We start from the raw sequence: 17,679 nt of genomic DNA, 5'->3' as shown, positions 1-17,679 counted from the left end.
AGTCGGGGCTCCTCACCGCCTGCCCGCTCCTGCCCCGGCGGAGCCGGGCACCGGGAGCACCCCGCACTGCGCGGCGCCGGAGCCGCGGGGGAGCAGCAAGGGGGGCCCGGGGGAGCCTCCTTCCCCGCTCGGGCTCCAGCCCCCGTTCCCACCCTGGCCCCAGCGCGTCTCCGGGCGGCCCCGCGGCGCCCCCGCCCGCCCGTTCGTCCCACGGAGACCCCGCTCCGAGCCCGCCCGTCCCACGGAGACCCCGCTCCGAGCCCGCCCGAGGCTCCGCGCCCGGGCCGGGGGCGGGCGGTCTCCCCGCGCATCGCGGTGGCCCCGGAGCGGCGGGGCCGCGCTCGGCTGCCGGGCCCGGCCGGTGCCCGGCTAGGGCCGGTCCGTCGGGGCGCTCCAGCTCGCCCGGCGCCGGTGTCGCCAGCCGCTCCCCGCCGGGCTCGGCCGTCCGGAGCCGTCAGAAGCGTCGGCCCGGGCCGGCTCCGGGAGGAGGCGAGGCCAGGGCGGACGGGGCCCGGCTCGCCCCCTCCGTTGTCCCGCGCCCGGGGGCGGCCCGAGGAAGGATGTGCCGAGCGGCGCGGCCCCGTCCTGTCCCCACAAAAGCGCCCTTGTGCTGGCCTCGTAATTGCTAATCATCAATCACCATTAATAACAGCTGATGAGGCGGGAGGGGGAGGCGCCTTCCCAGGGGCCGGCCGCGCCGAGGGGAGCGGGGAGCTTTGCCCCGCCGGGGCGGGCGCTGAAGGAGGAACTCGACCGTGATGTGCGGAAGATGGATGAGAGCAGAGGGCGGCACCCCCGCCCGCCCCCCCTCCCCTCCCCTCCGCGGCCCGGCCCGGCCCCCCCGCGGCGGGGCGGGCGGCTCCGAGCGCGCCTCCACTCCGCCGCGCCGAGACAGCGAGCGGGCGGGCGGGCGGCAGCTCACGCCGGGCGCGGGAGCCCACGGGAGGCGGCGGGCGCGGGCCGGGGCCGGGGCCGCGGCGGGGCCCGGCGGCGGCGGCGGCGGCGGCGCGGCGAGTTGGCGGCGGCCCGAGCTCGCCGGAAAGTTGGTGCCGGCTGAGCCGGCGGCGCCCGCTCGCCATGCAGAGACCCGGCGGCCAGGGGACCGCCTTCTCCATCGACTCGCTCATCGGGACGCCGCCGCCGCGCTCCGGGCACCTGCTCTACACCGGGTACCCCATGTTCATGCCGTACCGGCCGCTGGTGCTGCCGCAGGCGCTGTCCCCCGCGCCGCTGCAGTCGGGGCTGCCGCCGCTGGCGCCGCTCGCCTCCTTCGCCGGCCGCCTCACCAACACCTTCTGCGCCAGCCTGGGCCAGGCCGTGCCCTCCATGGTGGCGCTCACCACGGCCCTGCCCAGCTTCTCCGAGCCCCCCGACGGCTTCTACCCGCCGCAGGAGCTGCCCCCGCCGCGCGCCAACCCCGACGCCGGCTGCCGGCGGGGCGCCGAGGGCCTGGAGGCGGAGGAGCTGTCCCCGGGGCGCGACAAGGGGCCGCCCGAGCCGCCGCTGCACTTCCCGGACCCCTTCCCCGGCCTGGCAGGTAAGAGCGGCGCGGGCCAGCCCCGCGCCCGGCGGAGGGCAACTGGGCTGCGGCGAGCGCCGGCCGCCCCTCCCGGGACTCCCGCAGCTCCGAGGGGCTCCGCGGTGGCCAGCGCCGCCCGCTCGGCCCCGGCCCCTGACCGGGCTCTCCCCGCCCGCCCCAGCGGCGGCTGCGGCGGGCGGCACCGCGGGCCCCCGCGCTCGCCAGGACGGGAGCCGCGGAGCCGGGGCGACCGGGGCGCGGCGGGCAGGACGGCGGGGCCGCCACGGGCCGTGGCGCCGGGACCTGCCCGCGGCTGCCCTCCCGGTCTGTCCCGTCGGGCCGAGCCGGGAGGACGGGGCCGGTTCCCCCCGGTTCCGGGCCGGCGCCGCAGCGCCCGCAACTTTCGCGGGTGGGAGATAAACTCCGCTCGCGGGGCCGGAGACCGGCCGGTCGGGGCGGCCGCCCCGGCGGGGCACGGACCGCCCGGCGGGACCGGAGCGGCGCGGGCGCCCGGAGCCGAGGCCGGCCCGGCGGCGCGGAGCTCTCCGAGGTCCTGGCACCTGGCCCGGGGCCAGCGAGGAGCAGGGCAGCGCGGCGCCGCCCGTCCCGGGCCGCCGGGCTGCGCGCAGCCCTCCCCGCCCGGCCCCGTCCCGGTCCCGGTCGGTGAAGCCGCGGCGCGGGGCTGCGCCGTGCCCCCGGCACGATGCGGCGTCCCGGGCGGACCGCGGGGCTCGGGCTCCCTCGCTCGCCCGCCCCGGGCCGGCTCCGCCGCCCTCTCGGCGCCGTCGTGCTGCGGCTACCGGCGCTCCGAGTCCCTCCCGTGCCCCGGCGGCCGCCCGCTCCCCGCGCCGCCGGGACCCCACTCCCCTTCCTCTCGGTCCGCCGCCCCCGCTGCTGTGCCCGCTCTGCCCGCGGCCTCGGCACCGGCTTGGCCCGACGGCGCGGGCGGACGGCGGCTCCGCTCCCGGGACCTGCTCGGTGCTGGCCGGGGGCGGCTCCCGCTGCCGCGGCGGGGCCGCGGGGCCCTCGCCTTTGTGAGCCGCGGCCGCTCCGCCGAGCGTGCAGGCATCAGCCTCGGTGACTTGTTGCTCTGCGTTTCTCAGCCGGCTCCAGCTCTTGCTCCACCGCAGCTCCTGCAGCGCGGGGCTTGAGGCGTCCCTTCCGCGGCGAGGCTGAGGCAAACCAGCCGCTGGCTTTCTCCGGCATGGCCTGTCCCGAGAGCTGTCTGCCCTGCTCACCCGCCACATCCACCTTTGTCTCTCAGGCTTCCTGGCATGGACGCATGCTGAGAAGTCTCTGCTGCTCCTTGCAGTCCTTGGCTGTTTGTTCGCCATCCTCCTTTTAGTCTCTCCTGGCTAAGCCCGGGTCTTTTCCTTGCCCTGCCTTGTTCTTCCCTCAGAAGACTGTTTCCCTCACTCGGGCACCCCTTGAACCTTGTCCCTCAGCAGGACAACTTGGGCATTTTGCCTCCCCACCACCTTTGTGGGTTACTGGGGCTTTGGTGCTCCCCTGGTGCTCCCAGGCCTCTGTGCTGAGTCAAAAGCCCCGTGTGATCTCACTTCTGTTGTGAGAGTCCCCTCGGGGACAGACCTGCCCTGGCCAAAACGAGCAGTCCCTATGACCACATCTTCCCAGTCTAGGGGGAAATGAACTGCATTGTGCTTGATCTCCCCCCATGGCTCCTCTATAGCTACGCCCAGCACGTTCTCTCCTCCTGAGGGACTCAGATGAACTGTCCCAGACCGTGGCCATTTTTGGTATTGAGAAATCGTGTCTCTTAGACTTGCCCTGTTGTGACTGGCTCATATGATGGAAGGAAATATGTCTTGCTGCTGCTGTTCATTCACTGCTGCCTATTATCTCTCTTAGCTCTGTGCTTGCTCTGGAGCCATGAAGGATGCTTGTCCTTCTGCATAAGCATGTGCTCGTGTGGACCTGACTCTGTGGGCTGCTCTGCCCAGGTCCAAGAGCACTTCTCAGGCCAAATGTGCCCACCTTCTTCTTTACCTAATGTTTCTCCTGACTGTACCAGCCAAGGCCCTTGGAGATGGACAATAGGGTTTGTTTTACCAACCATCTCAGATGAAAGCCAGGATGGTTGCTGTGGGCTTCTTCCACAATTAAGGAAAAGAAAGATGATTCGTGTCAAAAGGAGGCATCAAAAACTATCTGTAATACAGTTTGTGTTAGCATCCTGTCTGTGGCCCTGGCCAAAAGCAATTGTCCAGGGAAGAGTAAGAGAGCACAACTTGTGCAATCCCTTCTAAAATGACACTTCCCTAGCACCCAACCACCTGCACTTCAGGGGCTTCCTGAGATGGGTGTTGTTTCTGTATATTTAGTAACCTTTGACCAGTTCCTCTTCTGTGACCTTATCTAGTCTCCCCTGGAGTCCACCAGAAAGGTAAACTTGGCATCAGCCACACCCTGGGGCAAGGTGTTCCACAGATCTCGTATCTGTAGAAGAACCATGTGAAGAAGAAATGCCTCCTTTTGTCTGTTTTGCTGACGTCAAGTGAATTATACCCTGAAGTGACTATTTCTGTCCCTGGGCTCCATTAGTATCTCCATCATGCAGGTGTCTATGGAGACAAGATCAGTTGCTTGTCGGATCAGCCAAAGGAGTCCATGCTCTATTTTAGGGCCTCTCTCTGCATCTAATGTGTTTCAAACTTGCTTCCAGCTGTTGTCGCACTTCTTGAGAGGGGAGAGACATGTAGGGCAGCTGGTGGTAAGGAGTAGCAAAGCTTGGAGCCTGGTTTGTTACTACAGCTGCAACAAAGAGTATGACCCCCCGGATAAAGGTACTCAACACCCCCAGCTCTCCACACCTCTCCTGAGAGCATATTTGTTCCTGAGCCGTAGCGGTCTCCACCGAGATCGAGGTAGTGGTCTGAGACCTTCTCTTGGGTTGACGTAGTAACCGTGTGTTCAGTCAGGGACAGGGTGAAGTTTCGTGTTGTTCCCCATGAAGATGAAGAGCACTGGTGTGCTTACCAACACAGGGCTCTTCTGGCTGTCACAGCACCCCTTCTTGATCCGAGTTCCCCTGATCCTGCTTGAATAGCTGTGTCACCTGTGACACCCAAGTCTCCTCACCATGCTTACCACATCCATAAGACCAGTGAACAGCTGGGACTTTGTGAAGAGCAAAGCAATGGGTCAGTCCTATCCTTCATCTCCTGCTGCCTTGTTGATTTTTCAGTCACAATGCTTTGCTCATGACAGCTTCGCTTCCTGTTCGAAGGCCTTTGGAAGTCTCAGGACACACTCCCACAAGTGGGTGGGTTCCCCTGCCTCGTTACTGCCTCGATGGGGACATACGAGGTGACTAACAGACCAATATACCAATTTTCTTTGTGAAAAACCTCTGGTTTAGCCTCTACCATCACACAGTTCTGAGTTCCTTACTGCAAACCCAGTCCTTTTATAAGACACATGTAAGATACGTTGCTCTGGTTAAGAAGAGTGTACCCAGAGACAGGACCTGTTTTACGAAGTGACAGTTGGTAGCTCAGCCTTCTTCCAGTTCCGTGGGGCAGAGTCTGGGCCTACAAGAGCAAACAGCTGGATCAGCACTGTTGGATAGTGTGGCTGCTGGGATGCTGTCCTCCATCACTGGGGAAGGGCAGAGTCAGGGCAGGACCTACGAGTACTCTTGGTGATGACACTGACATCCCCGTAAGAGCTCTTATCTTGTCAGGCCTTGTGCTCCAATGGACAGAGATGGCACACGGAGATGAAAGCTCTCCTGTTCTTCAGCAAAGTGCTTGCATGAGATGGTGCATCAGCAGCCAAAGTGCCCCATGCCACCTGCTGCTAATCCTCAGCCCCACAAGCACAAATCCTCTGGGTCTTTACTATGCCCTCTGTGCATATGGGAGATTTCTCCCCACACCCCTCGAGAAGAAAGAGGTTCTGTCTATTCTTCTGTAGCAGAACAGAGATGAAGGTGTTTCTTCCCCGATGTATGAAGCAGGAGGAGCAGGGAGATGATTCCAGATCTCCAAAGCCATCCACCCACTCTCAGGAAGCCACAGACTTGCTGCAGGACTGGCAAGGGATGTAGGAGCTCCACAGCCACCACACTCCCAAGAATGTCTCCTGGGCTCAAGCAGTTTCTTGCAGTTACTGCTTGTGTATTTGCAGCCCTGCACCTTCAGGCATCTGAGGGCTGTTCTGCCTTTCCCACTGAGGTGAGGTGTCCGGAGAGCCAGTGGCCCAGGGTCCACGTGCCGGTACCTGGACACTGCTTAGAAGCCTGGAGAGCTGCTGCATCTCCTGCGTGTAGGATTATATAGAGAGTGGCAGTGCTTCAGGACCAGCTCCTTCCAGCAGTGTTTCCTGCTGTTGGGTCAGGCTTGGAGAGTTTTCTGGTCTCTTCTAGCCTCAGCATGACAGAAAAGCTGCTTCATCTGCCTGGGCATAGCTGTGGGTCCGCTCCCTCCATGACCCCTGGCTATGGCTGGGAGCATCTTCTCGCTCGATCTCCTGTGAGGCCTTTGTTTGAGCCCTTCTGCCAAGGAAGTGGGTGGTTTCCAGGCCTCTTTCCTCCCCACTGTCTCCCACCCACGTCCTCCCTTGCTCCATGGCTGTTTGATCATTCAGGCAGCAGCTTGGGACACGAGAAGCTGGCAAGAAGCAGCTTCATGCCCCCCATACCCTATCGATGTCCTTGCAGGCAACGTAACAGAGGTGTCTGCAGTGGTCTGAGCGCTGCCTCCTGCCTGGGGGGCCTGGGATGAGGTCCTGCCTGTGGACTGATGTTGGTGGCCTCTTGCCTGCGCCTCTGCACAGGCTGGTGGGGGGAGCTAAGCCTTGAGCATCAGCTGCCGAAGCACCTTGTTCCCTGGCTGTGCAGCTCTGCTGTTGTGGACCCTGGGGTTAGGGAGGGAGAAGCTGGCAGGACACCCTGTGTCCTGGAGAGCCCTGCAGAGAGGTTTGCTGGGCTGGAACCGGCTCAGGCTGCTGTTCCCAGGACAGTCCTTCAGCTCCTCTTGGCTGGCGTCTCTCTGGGTGAAGAGCATTGATGGTCTGGTGCCATGGGGTGGGACAGAGGGAGGGCTGAGTGGTGGGACAAGGTACAGACTTTCTGGCTGCAGAGGTCCAGACAAGCCCTAGGAGGGCTGCAGTGTGCTCTGCCGGAATGAGGCTGCGATGCTGCTGCAGCCGGGCTGTGGGATGGGGATGGCGGCGGCTGCTGCGGCGGCTCCGACCCCAGGGTGCCTGCGGGTGTGCGGGTGCTGCCCCAGGGTGCCTGCGGGTGTGCGGGTGCTGCCCCACAGAGCCGGCCAGGCTGCGGGCAGCGTGGAGCAGCCGGTGCTGCCCGCGGCGGGGCTGAGTGCGCAGCTGGTGCCGGGGAAGCCGCTTCTCCTGCGGGAGGGAGGCGGCGGTGCGGGGCCCGGGGCTGCGGGGAGGCGGCGGTGCGGGCTGCGGGGAGGCGGCGGTGCGGGGCCCAGGGCTGCGGGGAGGCGGCGGTGCGGGGCCCGCGGGACTAGCCGGCCGCAGAGGAACCGCAGCCTCCCGCCGAGCCCCCGCCGCCGCGGAGGGGCCGCGGGGGGAGCCCACGGGGCGCTGAGGGCGGGGGGCGGCGGGCACGGGGGTCCGCGGGCGGGGCGGGGGGCGCCGGCGGGCGCTGACGCTGTTGCCCCGCAGACGGGAAGGCGTACAGCTCGGACGAGGAGAAGCTGGAGGTGAAGTCGGCGGCGACGCCGTGCAGCGAGCGGGAGGAGGAGAGCTCGGCGGGCGACAGCGAGGAGGAGCCGTTCCTGGACGGGGCGGCCGCGGCCGCGCTGGGAGCCAAGGGCAAGGGCAAGGGCGGCCCCGCGGGCGAGCAGCCCCCGCCGGGCTCCGCGGCCGGCAAGAGCCGCCGGCGCCGCACGGCCTTCACCAGCGAGCAGCTGCTGGAGCTGGAGAAGGAGTTTCACTGCAAGAAGTACCTGAGCCTGACGGAGCGCTCGCAGATCGCGCACGCCCTGAAGCTGAGCGAGGTGCAGGTGAAGATCTGGTTCCAGAACCGCCGCGCCAAGTGGAAACGCATCAAGGCGGGCAACGTGAGCAACCGCTCGGGCGAGCCCGTCCGCAACCCCAAGATCGTGGTGCCCATCCCGGTGCACGTCAACCGCTTCGCCGTGCGCAGCCAGCACCAGCAGATCGAGCAGGGCGCCCGGCCCTGAGCGCCGTCGGGGCTCTCGGACCCAGGGGCGGGCGGGCCGCCGGCAGCGGGGGGGCCCGGCGCGGCGGGGGGGCGGCCCGGCTCCTGCTCGCACTCCTCTGTACATGTCCCTTATTTATTCCGTGTAAACTCTGTACATACGGCAGCGCGTCCGTCTGTCCGTGCCGCGGGGAGCGCGCCCGCCCGTGTATAGCTGTGATTTCAATAAATTATTTTCTATGGAGCGAGGAGACATTCTTCCGAGGTGCTGCCCGCCCGGCCGCGCTGCAGCGACGGGCAGCCGCGGCCAGCAGCGGCCCCGGCCCGGCAGGGGACAGGGGCAGGGACAGGGGCAGGGGCAGGGGAAGGGAGAGGGACGGGGGCAGCGGGCGGGGAAGGCGAGCGGCCGGGGACGGGGGGAGGCTCCGGGTCTCGCCTGCCCCTCGGCCGGTACCGGGGCCCGCGGACCCGGCGGCTGTGTGGGGAGCAGCGGTGGCCTTGGGGGCTCCATCGGGCCCGGTGCGGTGCCGGTGCTGAGGCCCGGGAGGGGGCAGAGGAGGGGAGGGGCTGGGAAGTGCCCGGGAGCATCCCCGGCCCGTCCTCCAGCAGGCGGGGCATGCGGGCCGGGGCGGGGGTCCTGGGGCCATACGTGCTGGATGTCTGAGCACCCGCAGAGCACAGCTGGCCTCCCGCAGCCACGGCAGGACACGGCAGGGCAGCTTCTGCCTCTACCCCTGCACCACCGACCAGGGAAGGAGAACGCGCCCTCAGGAACCACCTGGCCTGGTGCAGCTCACAGCATCCCCAGCGCAGGCTTGGCCTGCTCAGGTAGCAACATCTGCTGGCATTCACTCTGGCTCAGGGGAGGTAAATGTCCTCTGGCAGCTGACCCCAGCTGCCCTGCCCTCGGGGGAGCTGGCAGGTCCCTCCAACTTACGGTGGTAGAGCTGCCCACACCTGAGAACCACAGCTCGGGTGTTCCCTGCTGCCCCATCCGTGGGTCTGGGTTGGTCTGAGGCAGAGGATGACACCTCGCCTGCACTACAGGGCTGCAGAAGGGGTGATACGCCGTTTGCAGCAACTGCCAGAGCTCCTGCACGTGGACTGATGGACATACATCTGGGCCAGCTGCGGGGTGGGGGGAGGACAAGGCACTTGTGCAGCAATAGGCTCTGTCACTATAAATGTGTTCACACAAGGAGTCTGTGCCATGGCAGCACAGGATTGGGCACAGCACTCAAAACTGTCCACAGCTCCAGGGCTGGGGCAGCGACATGGAAAGGAGTTACATTTTATTTTAGTGTCCAAGAACCACCTCATGCTCACTTGGTGTTTCCAGCTGACACTGCGGTGTGGTACGTCCTGCCCCAGTGCCAGCATCAGTTTATTGGGTTCTTGACCCACCACCCCTCACCCCACCCTGTGTACGCCGTTGCCAGCCTCAGCTCTGTGCAGACCCCCCCCTGCTTGGGCTGCACGCTTGGTCAGCGGCTGCCTGCAGGCTGGACTGGTTGGAGAACTGGAGCTTTCAGCTTCTCTGAAGTTATTTGGGTTTGGGCTTTTTTTTGGTGGTGCGTTAGCTCCGTCCCAGAGCCAGGACACGACGCACCCATACAAACAGGCGTGTTAATGTAACTGCGAGTGCTGCAGCTTGGGCTGGTGCTGCCGGAGGTGACAGACTCACTGCTGTCCCCAGGGCTGTTGGGGAGCGCTGCAGACCGGCAGCGTGCTCCTCACGCCGTGCAGAGCAGAGCTCCCTGCGACCCTCGTGCGCTGCACTGGGTGTGATGCCGCCCGCGCAGCACGGAGCGAAGCGCTGCACTGCGGGCGCTGCACGGGGTGGCCACAGCACATCCCTGGGCAGGAGAGCTGCAGGGACAGGGCTGCATCATGTAGACAGGGGTGGGTGGGAGGAGAGCAAAGATGGAAAACCGGGCAGTGCAGACAGACCCTGTCATGACACAGCCATGCAGATGGGAAGGGACCTTGGGAGGTCTCTGGGCCAACCCCTGCTCGAAGCTGGTCCCATTAGATCAGGATGCTGAGGAACCTGTCCAGCTGACTTCAGGTATCTCCAAGCATGCTGATCCCACCTCTTCGGGCCCTCTTCCAGTGCCTGACCATCTTCCCAGGACTGGTTTTCCTTTCATCGCGTTGGACTTTCCGATGTGCCACCTTCTGTCTGTTGTCTTGTGTCCTGGAGCAGGAACTGGGAGGGGGGGGACACACTCTTATGTGGATACCAAATGCACACACTTGTGCACACACATGGAGTAAAGGGTAGATGCAGATGGAGACACAGAGATATGTGTTGTATATACATGGACATGCATTTATTTATACATATGTATTTGTACATCTATACACACACTTACCTACAAACAAGACTCATTTTGCCCTCATGAAGACAGTGTCATCATTTACAAGGGAATTCTCTCTACTCAGATCTGCCCACTCATTTCCCTATACAGTGGTTCTTAAAGCACCAGGGAAGGCGCAGTGACTGCATCCCACGGGGCGGTTATTCACTCAGTGGTCCCCTCTCGGGAAAAGGTTTTCAGTGCAACACAGCTGGTTCACAGCACTCTCCAACAATGGGCTTGTATGAAGGGCTGATGGGCCACGACATGGTGCTGCTGTTCGTTAGTCACCCTCCCCAGGACTTGCTCGGACACTTACCTGATCTGGCAGCTCCCCAGGAGGTCACGCTGGGCTTTTTCTTTCCCCAAAGCTGGTGTGCGGCGGTGGCTGTGATGGACCCTCCAACCCCGGTATGAGTAGACTTGAGGCAGGGCAGAGGAACACAGCGCTGTGCTGCTCATGGGGGAGCGCCTGCTGCTGCGGGTGCCTTTAGGGAGCAGCTCACTGTGCTCCTGGCCTTGGTGTGGGGTCATGGCTGGCACTGTGTGTGCCCACCCTGAACCAGGGGTGCAGACCCTCCGCTGCCTTGGGGCTGGGCCGTGCTGCCCGTGCCCTGGCTGCTGCCCACCCAGGGGCTGTGCCAGCTCAGCTGGGGCTGCGGGGGCCCACGGGGCTTTGTTTGGGAGTTGTGCCCTATGGGGCTTGTCCTGGCGTGCTCTGCTGTGCCCAGACTCCCAGGAAGCCTTGTAGACCTGTGCCACGGCCGGTTTCCAGCCTGGGGCCGCACACCCTGGATGTGCTCAGGGCAGGAGCCTGCACCCCCTGCTCCCGCTCTGCAGCACCCACACCCTCTGCAGCCCCTGCGCCAGCTCCGTGCTGCGAGTGGTGCCAGATGGCTGTGGCGGGGTCCTTGGGGTGCTGCCAAGGAGCTGCTGTGGTCACGGCTGCTGCGGGGGGCTGCGTCATGCAGGGACAGCCCCACTGCACCGGGGCCCCGGCACACTCCTGTGGCATGGAGGGTCTGCCTGTGCCCTCCCTGGCACCAGCCTGAACACGGGCACAGCAGCTCCTGCCCCTAACACGGACACGGCAGCTCCTGCCCCTAACACAGACACGGCAGCTCCTGCCCTAAACATGCTGGAGAAAAGGGCTTTTGTCTTGGCTCTTCGGGACCACGTCGGAGCACTCGGGGAAGCTGCTGGTGCTCCCTACCCCAGGCACGGGCCGAGGGGCAGCCCCGATCCCCCCTGTGCCCGTCTGCAAGGTGTGGGCGACAGCAGGGCACGGCGTCTGTCTGCACCAAGCCGTGCGCTGGCAGCGGTGCCACCCCAGTGGGACCCGGTGGGTCTGTGGGGTGCCCAAGGGGGCTGCACACCCCCATGGGCACGGGATGGCCCAGGAGGGGCTGTTCGGGGCTGGGTGGCCCCAGGGCTGTCCTCACACAGCCCCGACCCCGGGGCCAGCCCCGAAGGTGAAGTGCGGGGGCAGGCGCAGGGTCTGGCTGGGGACGCTGGCCTGGCGCTGGGCCCCGGCTGTGCCGCAGGGCCGGGGTGCCACGGAGGGTCAGGGCAGGGCTGGGATGGGAAGGGAGGTGCCGGGGCCGGGCCGGGCGGGATCCCGCGAGGGAGATGATGTATGGGCAGATGTATCAGATCGCACAAGATAAACAAGCAGTGAATTTCATCAGGGCCCATCATGGCTTTAATTTGGCTGCCTAATGAGTCAGATCCAGCCGCGCAGATAAAAGTTGTCAGAGCCGCAGCCCTAATGAATTTCTTGCCACTTGTAATCAAGGCAGCTTGTCTGAGGGGGATGATTAATGGGCCCCAGAGGAGCTGCCGTCCCTCGGCTTCCATTCCTGCTAATGCAGTCGCCAGGAAATCAACCAAACCCCGCACCGGGCCGGGGCCAGGGCACCGGTGTGCACCGTGTGGAGCGAGGGGACGGGGACCGAGGGGCAGACATGGGCACAGGCTGCGACGGCTGGGACCGGGATGGGGACAGGAACAGGGACCACGGCACTGGCACACACGGGCGACATGAAGATGAGTTAAAGGACTGATGGAGGGGCTGGGGCCACCATGTGCAGCCACCAGTGTGGCAGCCCTCTGCCATGAGGGGCACGGGGAGGGGGCACAGGGGGTCTGGAGGGGACTGCTGAGGGGCACCTGTGGCAGGTGGGGTGCCGGGGGGAGTGTGGGGTGTCTTGCTGCCTCCCTCCCTTACAGCAGCGCCACGCAGGCCTGGGGACCCAGAACAATCCCCAGTCCCAGTGCAGCGCAGAGCTGGGGCCCAGGCACGGCAAGAGGGGATGCTGGAGCCCCGAACTCGCTTGTGGTGTGGCCTTGGGTGCAGCCAGCGGAGACCCAGCAGCACCAGGGCTGTGCTCTGCCAGAAGCTGGGAGAAGCACGTGGGATGAGGGCTGGTAGAGCAGAGACCCACGTCTCCCTCCGCTGCCCGGGGGCCATCTGCGCCTCGGGACCCCTGATGACCCATCTGCCACAGCAATCCTTTTGCCATGGCAAACCACCAGGCTCCCTGCTCGCCAGGACCACTCACCCGTTCCTGCCTACCTCTGCCTCCCCTGCCAGCTTCAAACTCACCGTCCTGTGCACAGGGACTAGCACTTCTGATCCGGTACATCCCCTGCCCAGCACACACCTCTGCTGTGCCCACCTCCACCCCTCCAGGGCCATGGCCCCGCACTGTCCCGCAGCGCCTGGGGCTGACCCGTGTCCCCTCCCCATCCCAGTGCTCTGCCCTGGCCACCAGTTCAGCTGCCGTTACCAGCTCCCGAGCTGGAGGAGAAAGGGCTGGACGTTGGTCAGTCTGGGATGGGAACCCAGCAGACCTCGCAGCGCGGGCACGAAGCACAGCGGGGGCCCAAGAGGCAGCACACAGACAGGCTGGCCTGGCAGGACGTGGGTTGCTTTATTGGCCTTTATCTCCTTGGCAGCAGGTAACACACACAGGGCAACTCATGGCAAAGAAACAGTATATACAGAGTGTCCATATAAATATTTCCAATGTACATTTTATACACAAGTGACAGAGACGTTCCACAGCAGCGTCCAGAGCCTTGGGGTCCCAGGCTCAGCCGCAGGCTTGGCCCCAAACCGGAGGGAGACGCTCGTCTCCTCTCCTCTCGCTCAGCCGGAGACCAGCCCGGCCTGGGCAGCAGCGGAGCCGGCGGGGATGCGCTGATGGAGACACTGCGTATGGCTTTGGGGCTCGAACCTGGCAGGACAGCGACTCTACAGACAGACAGACAGAGCTGGGGATCCCGGGGTGACCACCCTCTTCCCCCTCTGGGTCACCAGGGAGGCTGGAGAGGCCTTTGTCCAGGGGCTGCGTGGGAGCGACGCTCCCGCTGCGTCAGCGCGTGGGGAGCGGTACCGGCGAGGGGGGCCCCCACACCGGCCAGAAGCACAGAGCAGCACAGGGGCCCTCCTGCTGCCCCCCGGCTCCCCCCTGCGCCAGGGGCATGGCAAGGCCGGCCGGGAGGGAGGGCAGGGGGGATGTGCAGCAACCACCCCCACCCCATACCAGCTCTGCGGGGAGGGCCCCACACCCCAGCTGCCTCCAGCCCCCGTATTACCTACGTGTGTGGTGGGGGCACAGAGAAGCTGCCTCTCCGCCCCCAGTACCAGTCAGGAGAACGGGGTGTACTGGAGCCCCCACCCCAGTGCCTACGAGGGACCCCTTGCGCAGCCCCCAGCTGCACGGGGACAGTCCTGGGGACCCGGCGCAGGGGAGCATGCTGCTGGCTGCCCGGCCTCCTCCTGGCCAGAACAGGGGTCCCGGTGGGGGCCAGCACAGCGGGTGGCCCGTCTGGGCTGCTCTCAGACCCACCCGTGTCCCTGGTCCCCTGGCAGGGCTGAAGGCGGCCCCTGGGGAGCTAGACGGCGCTGGGGCTGGAGCCGAGCTCCGCCGGCCCCGCGGCGCAGGCGTTGTTGTTGGCGTTGGTGTTGCGGCGGGGCAGGCTGGGGGTCAGCGTGGTGACGGCGCTGTCGCTGGGGCACCCGTGCTGCAGCAGGATGTCGATGCACTCCTGGCTGCCGGCTCGCCGGGCGTAGGCCAGCGGCGTCAGGCCCCGGGCGTCCCGGCTCTTCACGTCCACCCCGTACTGCGCAGGAGAGAAAGCAGCCGGTCAGCGGCACCCAGGCGCCACGCAGCCCACGGGCACGGGGCTGGCACAGCGAGGGCACCGGCAGAGACAGGAGGGGCTCTGTGGCACTGGGGTGGGCAGGGAGGGAGATGGAAGGGTGGGCAGGGCAGGGAACCCGCGGAGGGGGATGGATGAGGGGTGTCCCGAGACCCGGGAGCGGGGAGGTGCTGCAGTGGGGAGCGCGGGGCCAGAAGCGCCGTGGTGGAGGCTGCGGGGTCCCGCCTTACCCAGATGAGCAGCTGCGTGAAGACGACGTTGGCCATGGCGCAGGAGAGGTGCAGGGCCGTGCGCCCGTCGCCGTCCCCGTAGGTCTCATTCACCTCCTCCTTGGTGCCGTGGGCCAGGAGCGTCACCACGAGGCGCAGGTCGTCCTCCACCACGGCCCGCAGCAGCTGCTGCCCCAGCGGGATGTCCGACTGGGGCAGCGGGGCCAGGAAGAGCTTCTGCTCGTACTTGGCCCGGATCCAGCGCTCCTTCTCCTCCCTGCCGGACGGGACACGGCCGCGGTCACTGTCACAGGCGGGCCGACCTGCCCGGCCCCACACACAAAGGGGCACGCACACAGCCCGCGTCAGCGGTGTCACAGAATCACTGAGGTTGGAAAAGCCCTCTGGGCTCATCGAGTCCAACCATTGCCCTGACACCACCATGGCAACTAGACCATGGCACTAAGTGCCATGTCCAGGCTTTTCTCAAACCCCTCCAGAGATGGTGACTCCACCACCTCCCTGGGCAGTCCCTTCCAATGGCTAATGACCCTTGCTGAGAAGAAATGCTTCCTAATGTCCAACCTGAACCTCCCCTGGCCAAGCTTGAGGCTGTGTCCTCTTGTCCCATCACCATGCACAGCCCCTCCGCTGCCATGCCGTGCCCCCGCGCACACGGCTGTCACTGGGGCTGTCACACTGCTCCGGACACACACTTGTCACCACACCTCCTCACAGCCCCCCGCGTACACCCATGCACGGACGGCAGCCGTGTCCCACACCCCGATGTCACTGTGCAAAGGGACACCCGCACCTCCACGCCGGTGCCCCTGCACACCCTCCTGCGTGCCCACCACACGGCAGCGCGGGGACCGTCTCTGTCCCAGGCTTGTGCGTGGGCCGTGGCCAGCGAAAAGGTCAGCTGCCGCCCGCGACGGCCCGGTGCCGCGGGACCGCCTTATCGCCGCCGCCGTCTCGCCCGGCGCAGACAAAAGCCGTGGCCGCGTCCTGGGGCCGCGGGGCCGGGCGGATCGATGCGTGCCGGGCCGCCGCTATCTGCTGCCATTCTATCCATCTGCATCTGGCGGGCGGCCGGCGATGCCCCGCGCGGAGCATGCGCGCTCCTGCCGCCCCCTGACCCGCTCTTATCCGCTCATCAGCCGCAGAATGGGCTCTTGTTGGGATGAGTGACAGGAGAGTCGCTCCGATAGGGACAGACAAGGGCCTGAAAGGGACGCACCCCTGAGACCCGCTCCACCAAGCCATCTCTGTTAACCCCTTCTGCTTCGCAGCCAGCCACGGCTCCGGCAGCCGCCCACGGCCACAGACGGCCATGGAGTCCTGCTGGCCCACCGCAACGGTGGCACGGGGCCGCCAGTGCCCCGAGAGCAGCAGGACCCCAGACCTGGGCACCCCGAGGGTTCCTGCCCACCCCTCTGGCTGGCTGGACGGCTGCACCCAGCCTCCCGCGGTGCCCTCAAGCCTCCCGGGGTGGCTGAGCATCATCGCTGCGGGTCCCCACCTCCCTTACCGACTGCTCTCCGGGGTGGGCTTGGGGTAGCTTTCCACCGCGCCCTCCCAGACGGCGTTGGCCAGGGCGTTGCCGATGGCCGTCATGACCATGAGCAGCTCGCTCGGCCAGTCGTCCAGGTCCAGGGAGCGCACGCGGGACAGGTGGGTGCCCAGGTTGCGGTGGATGCCGGAGCACTCGATGCACATGAGGGAGCCCAGGTTCAGACTGGCCCAGTCCGGATCTGAGGGCAGCGAGAGCAGTGGGGGGGAGTTAACACCAGCACGGACCCACCAGCCTGTCTTCTATGATCCAGGAGACCCACTTGTCCCATGTCTCTCTGGGGTAAGAGAGGGGTGGCTGGGGTGTAGCCCCCTCCCCACCCCACCGCCCCCCTCCCAGCGCAGCGTTGCTTACTCGGAGCGTCGCAGTCCACGCAGAAGCTGTTCCCGCGCGCGGTGCGGACGGCCTGCATGGCCTGGGCATCGCCCTGGCTGCCCAGCCGAGCCTGGAACGGAACACAGGGAACCCCGTTTGCCCAAGGACAACTGTCCCGCCACGCGTCCCCCCCCACCAGCACCCTGAGAGCCTGCCGGGGAGCCGCCAGCACCGCGCTCCAGCGGGCACCCCGCGGGCTCTGCTGTGGGGGGGTGCCCAGCGCGGGGCTCAGGGAATGGGGTCTGGAGGGACGATGGACCCGCAGGCAGGCGTGTGCCGGGGATGGTGGGGCCGTGGAGGAATGAAGGCAGGGCTGTCCGAGGGGGGGAGAGGGCAGCGCAGGACACAGAGAGCTCCGTGGGGCTGGTGGGGCTGAAGCCAGGCTGGGAGGGGACAGGGAGCTCAGAGAGGTGACAGGGACCCCGGGGGAGCAGCACCGCCCAGGGATGGGATTCAACCCTGACTGGGAGCAGAGGGATCAGGACGGGATCCAGCCTGGGCAGAGAGGGAAGCCTGGGACAGGGCCGGACACAGCAAAGCGGATGCCAGAGAGGAGGGAGCAAAGCAGAACTCGGTTGAGGCCTCTTACCTTGTTTTTGCTGCTCTCGCAGCCCTGCAGGCTGGCCAGGATCTGGCTCTCGATGGCCTGGACCCAAAGCTCCCGCTCCTCTGACGTTGAGGCCTCGAAGAGCCACGTCTGGCCCGTCAGGGACACGATAATGAACTCAAACGGCTCATCTGGCTCTGGAAAAGAAAGGTGTGCCATGACACAGGGAAGGCCCCGCTGGCCTCGCGGGGCACGAGCACAGATGGGTCCCCGCGGGCACCGCCGTGCCGCAGCCGGGCAGGACGGCCTGGGGACAGGGGAGCACGGGCAGCGTGGTGAGGAACCAGAGCTCTGCGCCAGCCCGGCCCTCCCGCTCGCCCAGAGCCCTGCGCCCCAGCTCCAGCCGCAGCCTCGTCCCCCAGCACCCGGCTGGGAGACCCGGGAGGCTGCAGCCCCTGCTCCCCATGCCCTGTACGTCCCACCCGCGGAGACCGTGCTGACCTCGAGCAGTGAAATCAGCTCCCCCGCAGAGCTGGTGCCCCTGAACAGCCCTGTCACCCCACGGGCCCGCAGAGCACTCGGTGCCTGCACCGTCCTGGGCACCAAGGAGGGGCTCTGTAGCCAGTCGAGGAGCGTGGCAGGGCAGGGGTCCCACCTGGGAAGCCCTCAGTGCCCGGGCACCCTGCGGACCCACAGCACGGGGCACGGCTGCTGTTCTCCCGTGGAGAAGCATTAGGTCACGGAGACCCAGGCAGGAGCCACGGGGAGGGGAGAG

General features: G+C 66.1%; 2 protein-coding genes across 3 annotated transcripts in view; one reads left to right on the top strand and one right to left on the bottom strand.

The window, feature by feature from the left end:
- The first annotated feature begins 769 nt into the window (after positions 1-769).
- On the top strand, positions 770-7,695 carry GBX1 (gastrulation brain homeobox 1). Its single transcript, XM_068405319.1, is given in 3 exon segments — positions 770-857; positions 860-1,537; positions 7,175-7,695. Coding segments are annotated over 3 exon segments (1,287 nt in total).
- A 5,252-nt stretch (positions 7,696-12,947) lies between these two features.
- AGAP3 (ArfGAP with GTPase domain, ankyrin repeat and PH domain 3) overlaps positions 12,948-17,679 on the bottom strand; it is a 106,991-nt gene continuing 102,259 nt past the window's right edge. For both annotated transcript variants that reach the window (XM_068404812.1, XM_068404811.1), the window contains exons 14-18: positions 16,947-17,101; positions 16,337-16,427; positions 15,941-16,163; positions 14,431-14,686; positions 12,948-14,161 (exon numbers count right to left, since the gene is read on the bottom strand). In XM_068404812.1, coding sequence (XP_068260913.1) covers positions 13,934-14,161; positions 14,431-14,686; positions 15,941-16,163; positions 16,337-16,427; positions 16,947-17,101 — 953 coding nt within the window. In that variant the 3' untranslated portion in view covers positions 12,948-13,933. The remainder of the gene's footprint in view (positions 14,162-14,430; positions 14,687-15,940; positions 16,164-16,336; positions 16,428-16,946; positions 17,102-17,679) is intronic.

The sequence above is a fragment of the Nyctibius grandis genome, chromosome 7 (assembly GCF_013368605.1).
Source record: "Nyctibius grandis isolate bNycGra1 chromosome 7, bNycGra1.pri, whole genome shotgun sequence".
Classification (NCBI taxonomy): domain Eukaryota; kingdom Metazoa; phylum Chordata; class Aves; order Nyctibiiformes; family Nyctibiidae; genus Nyctibius; species Nyctibius grandis.
This window is presented reverse-complemented; position numbering and strand designations above follow the sequence as displayed.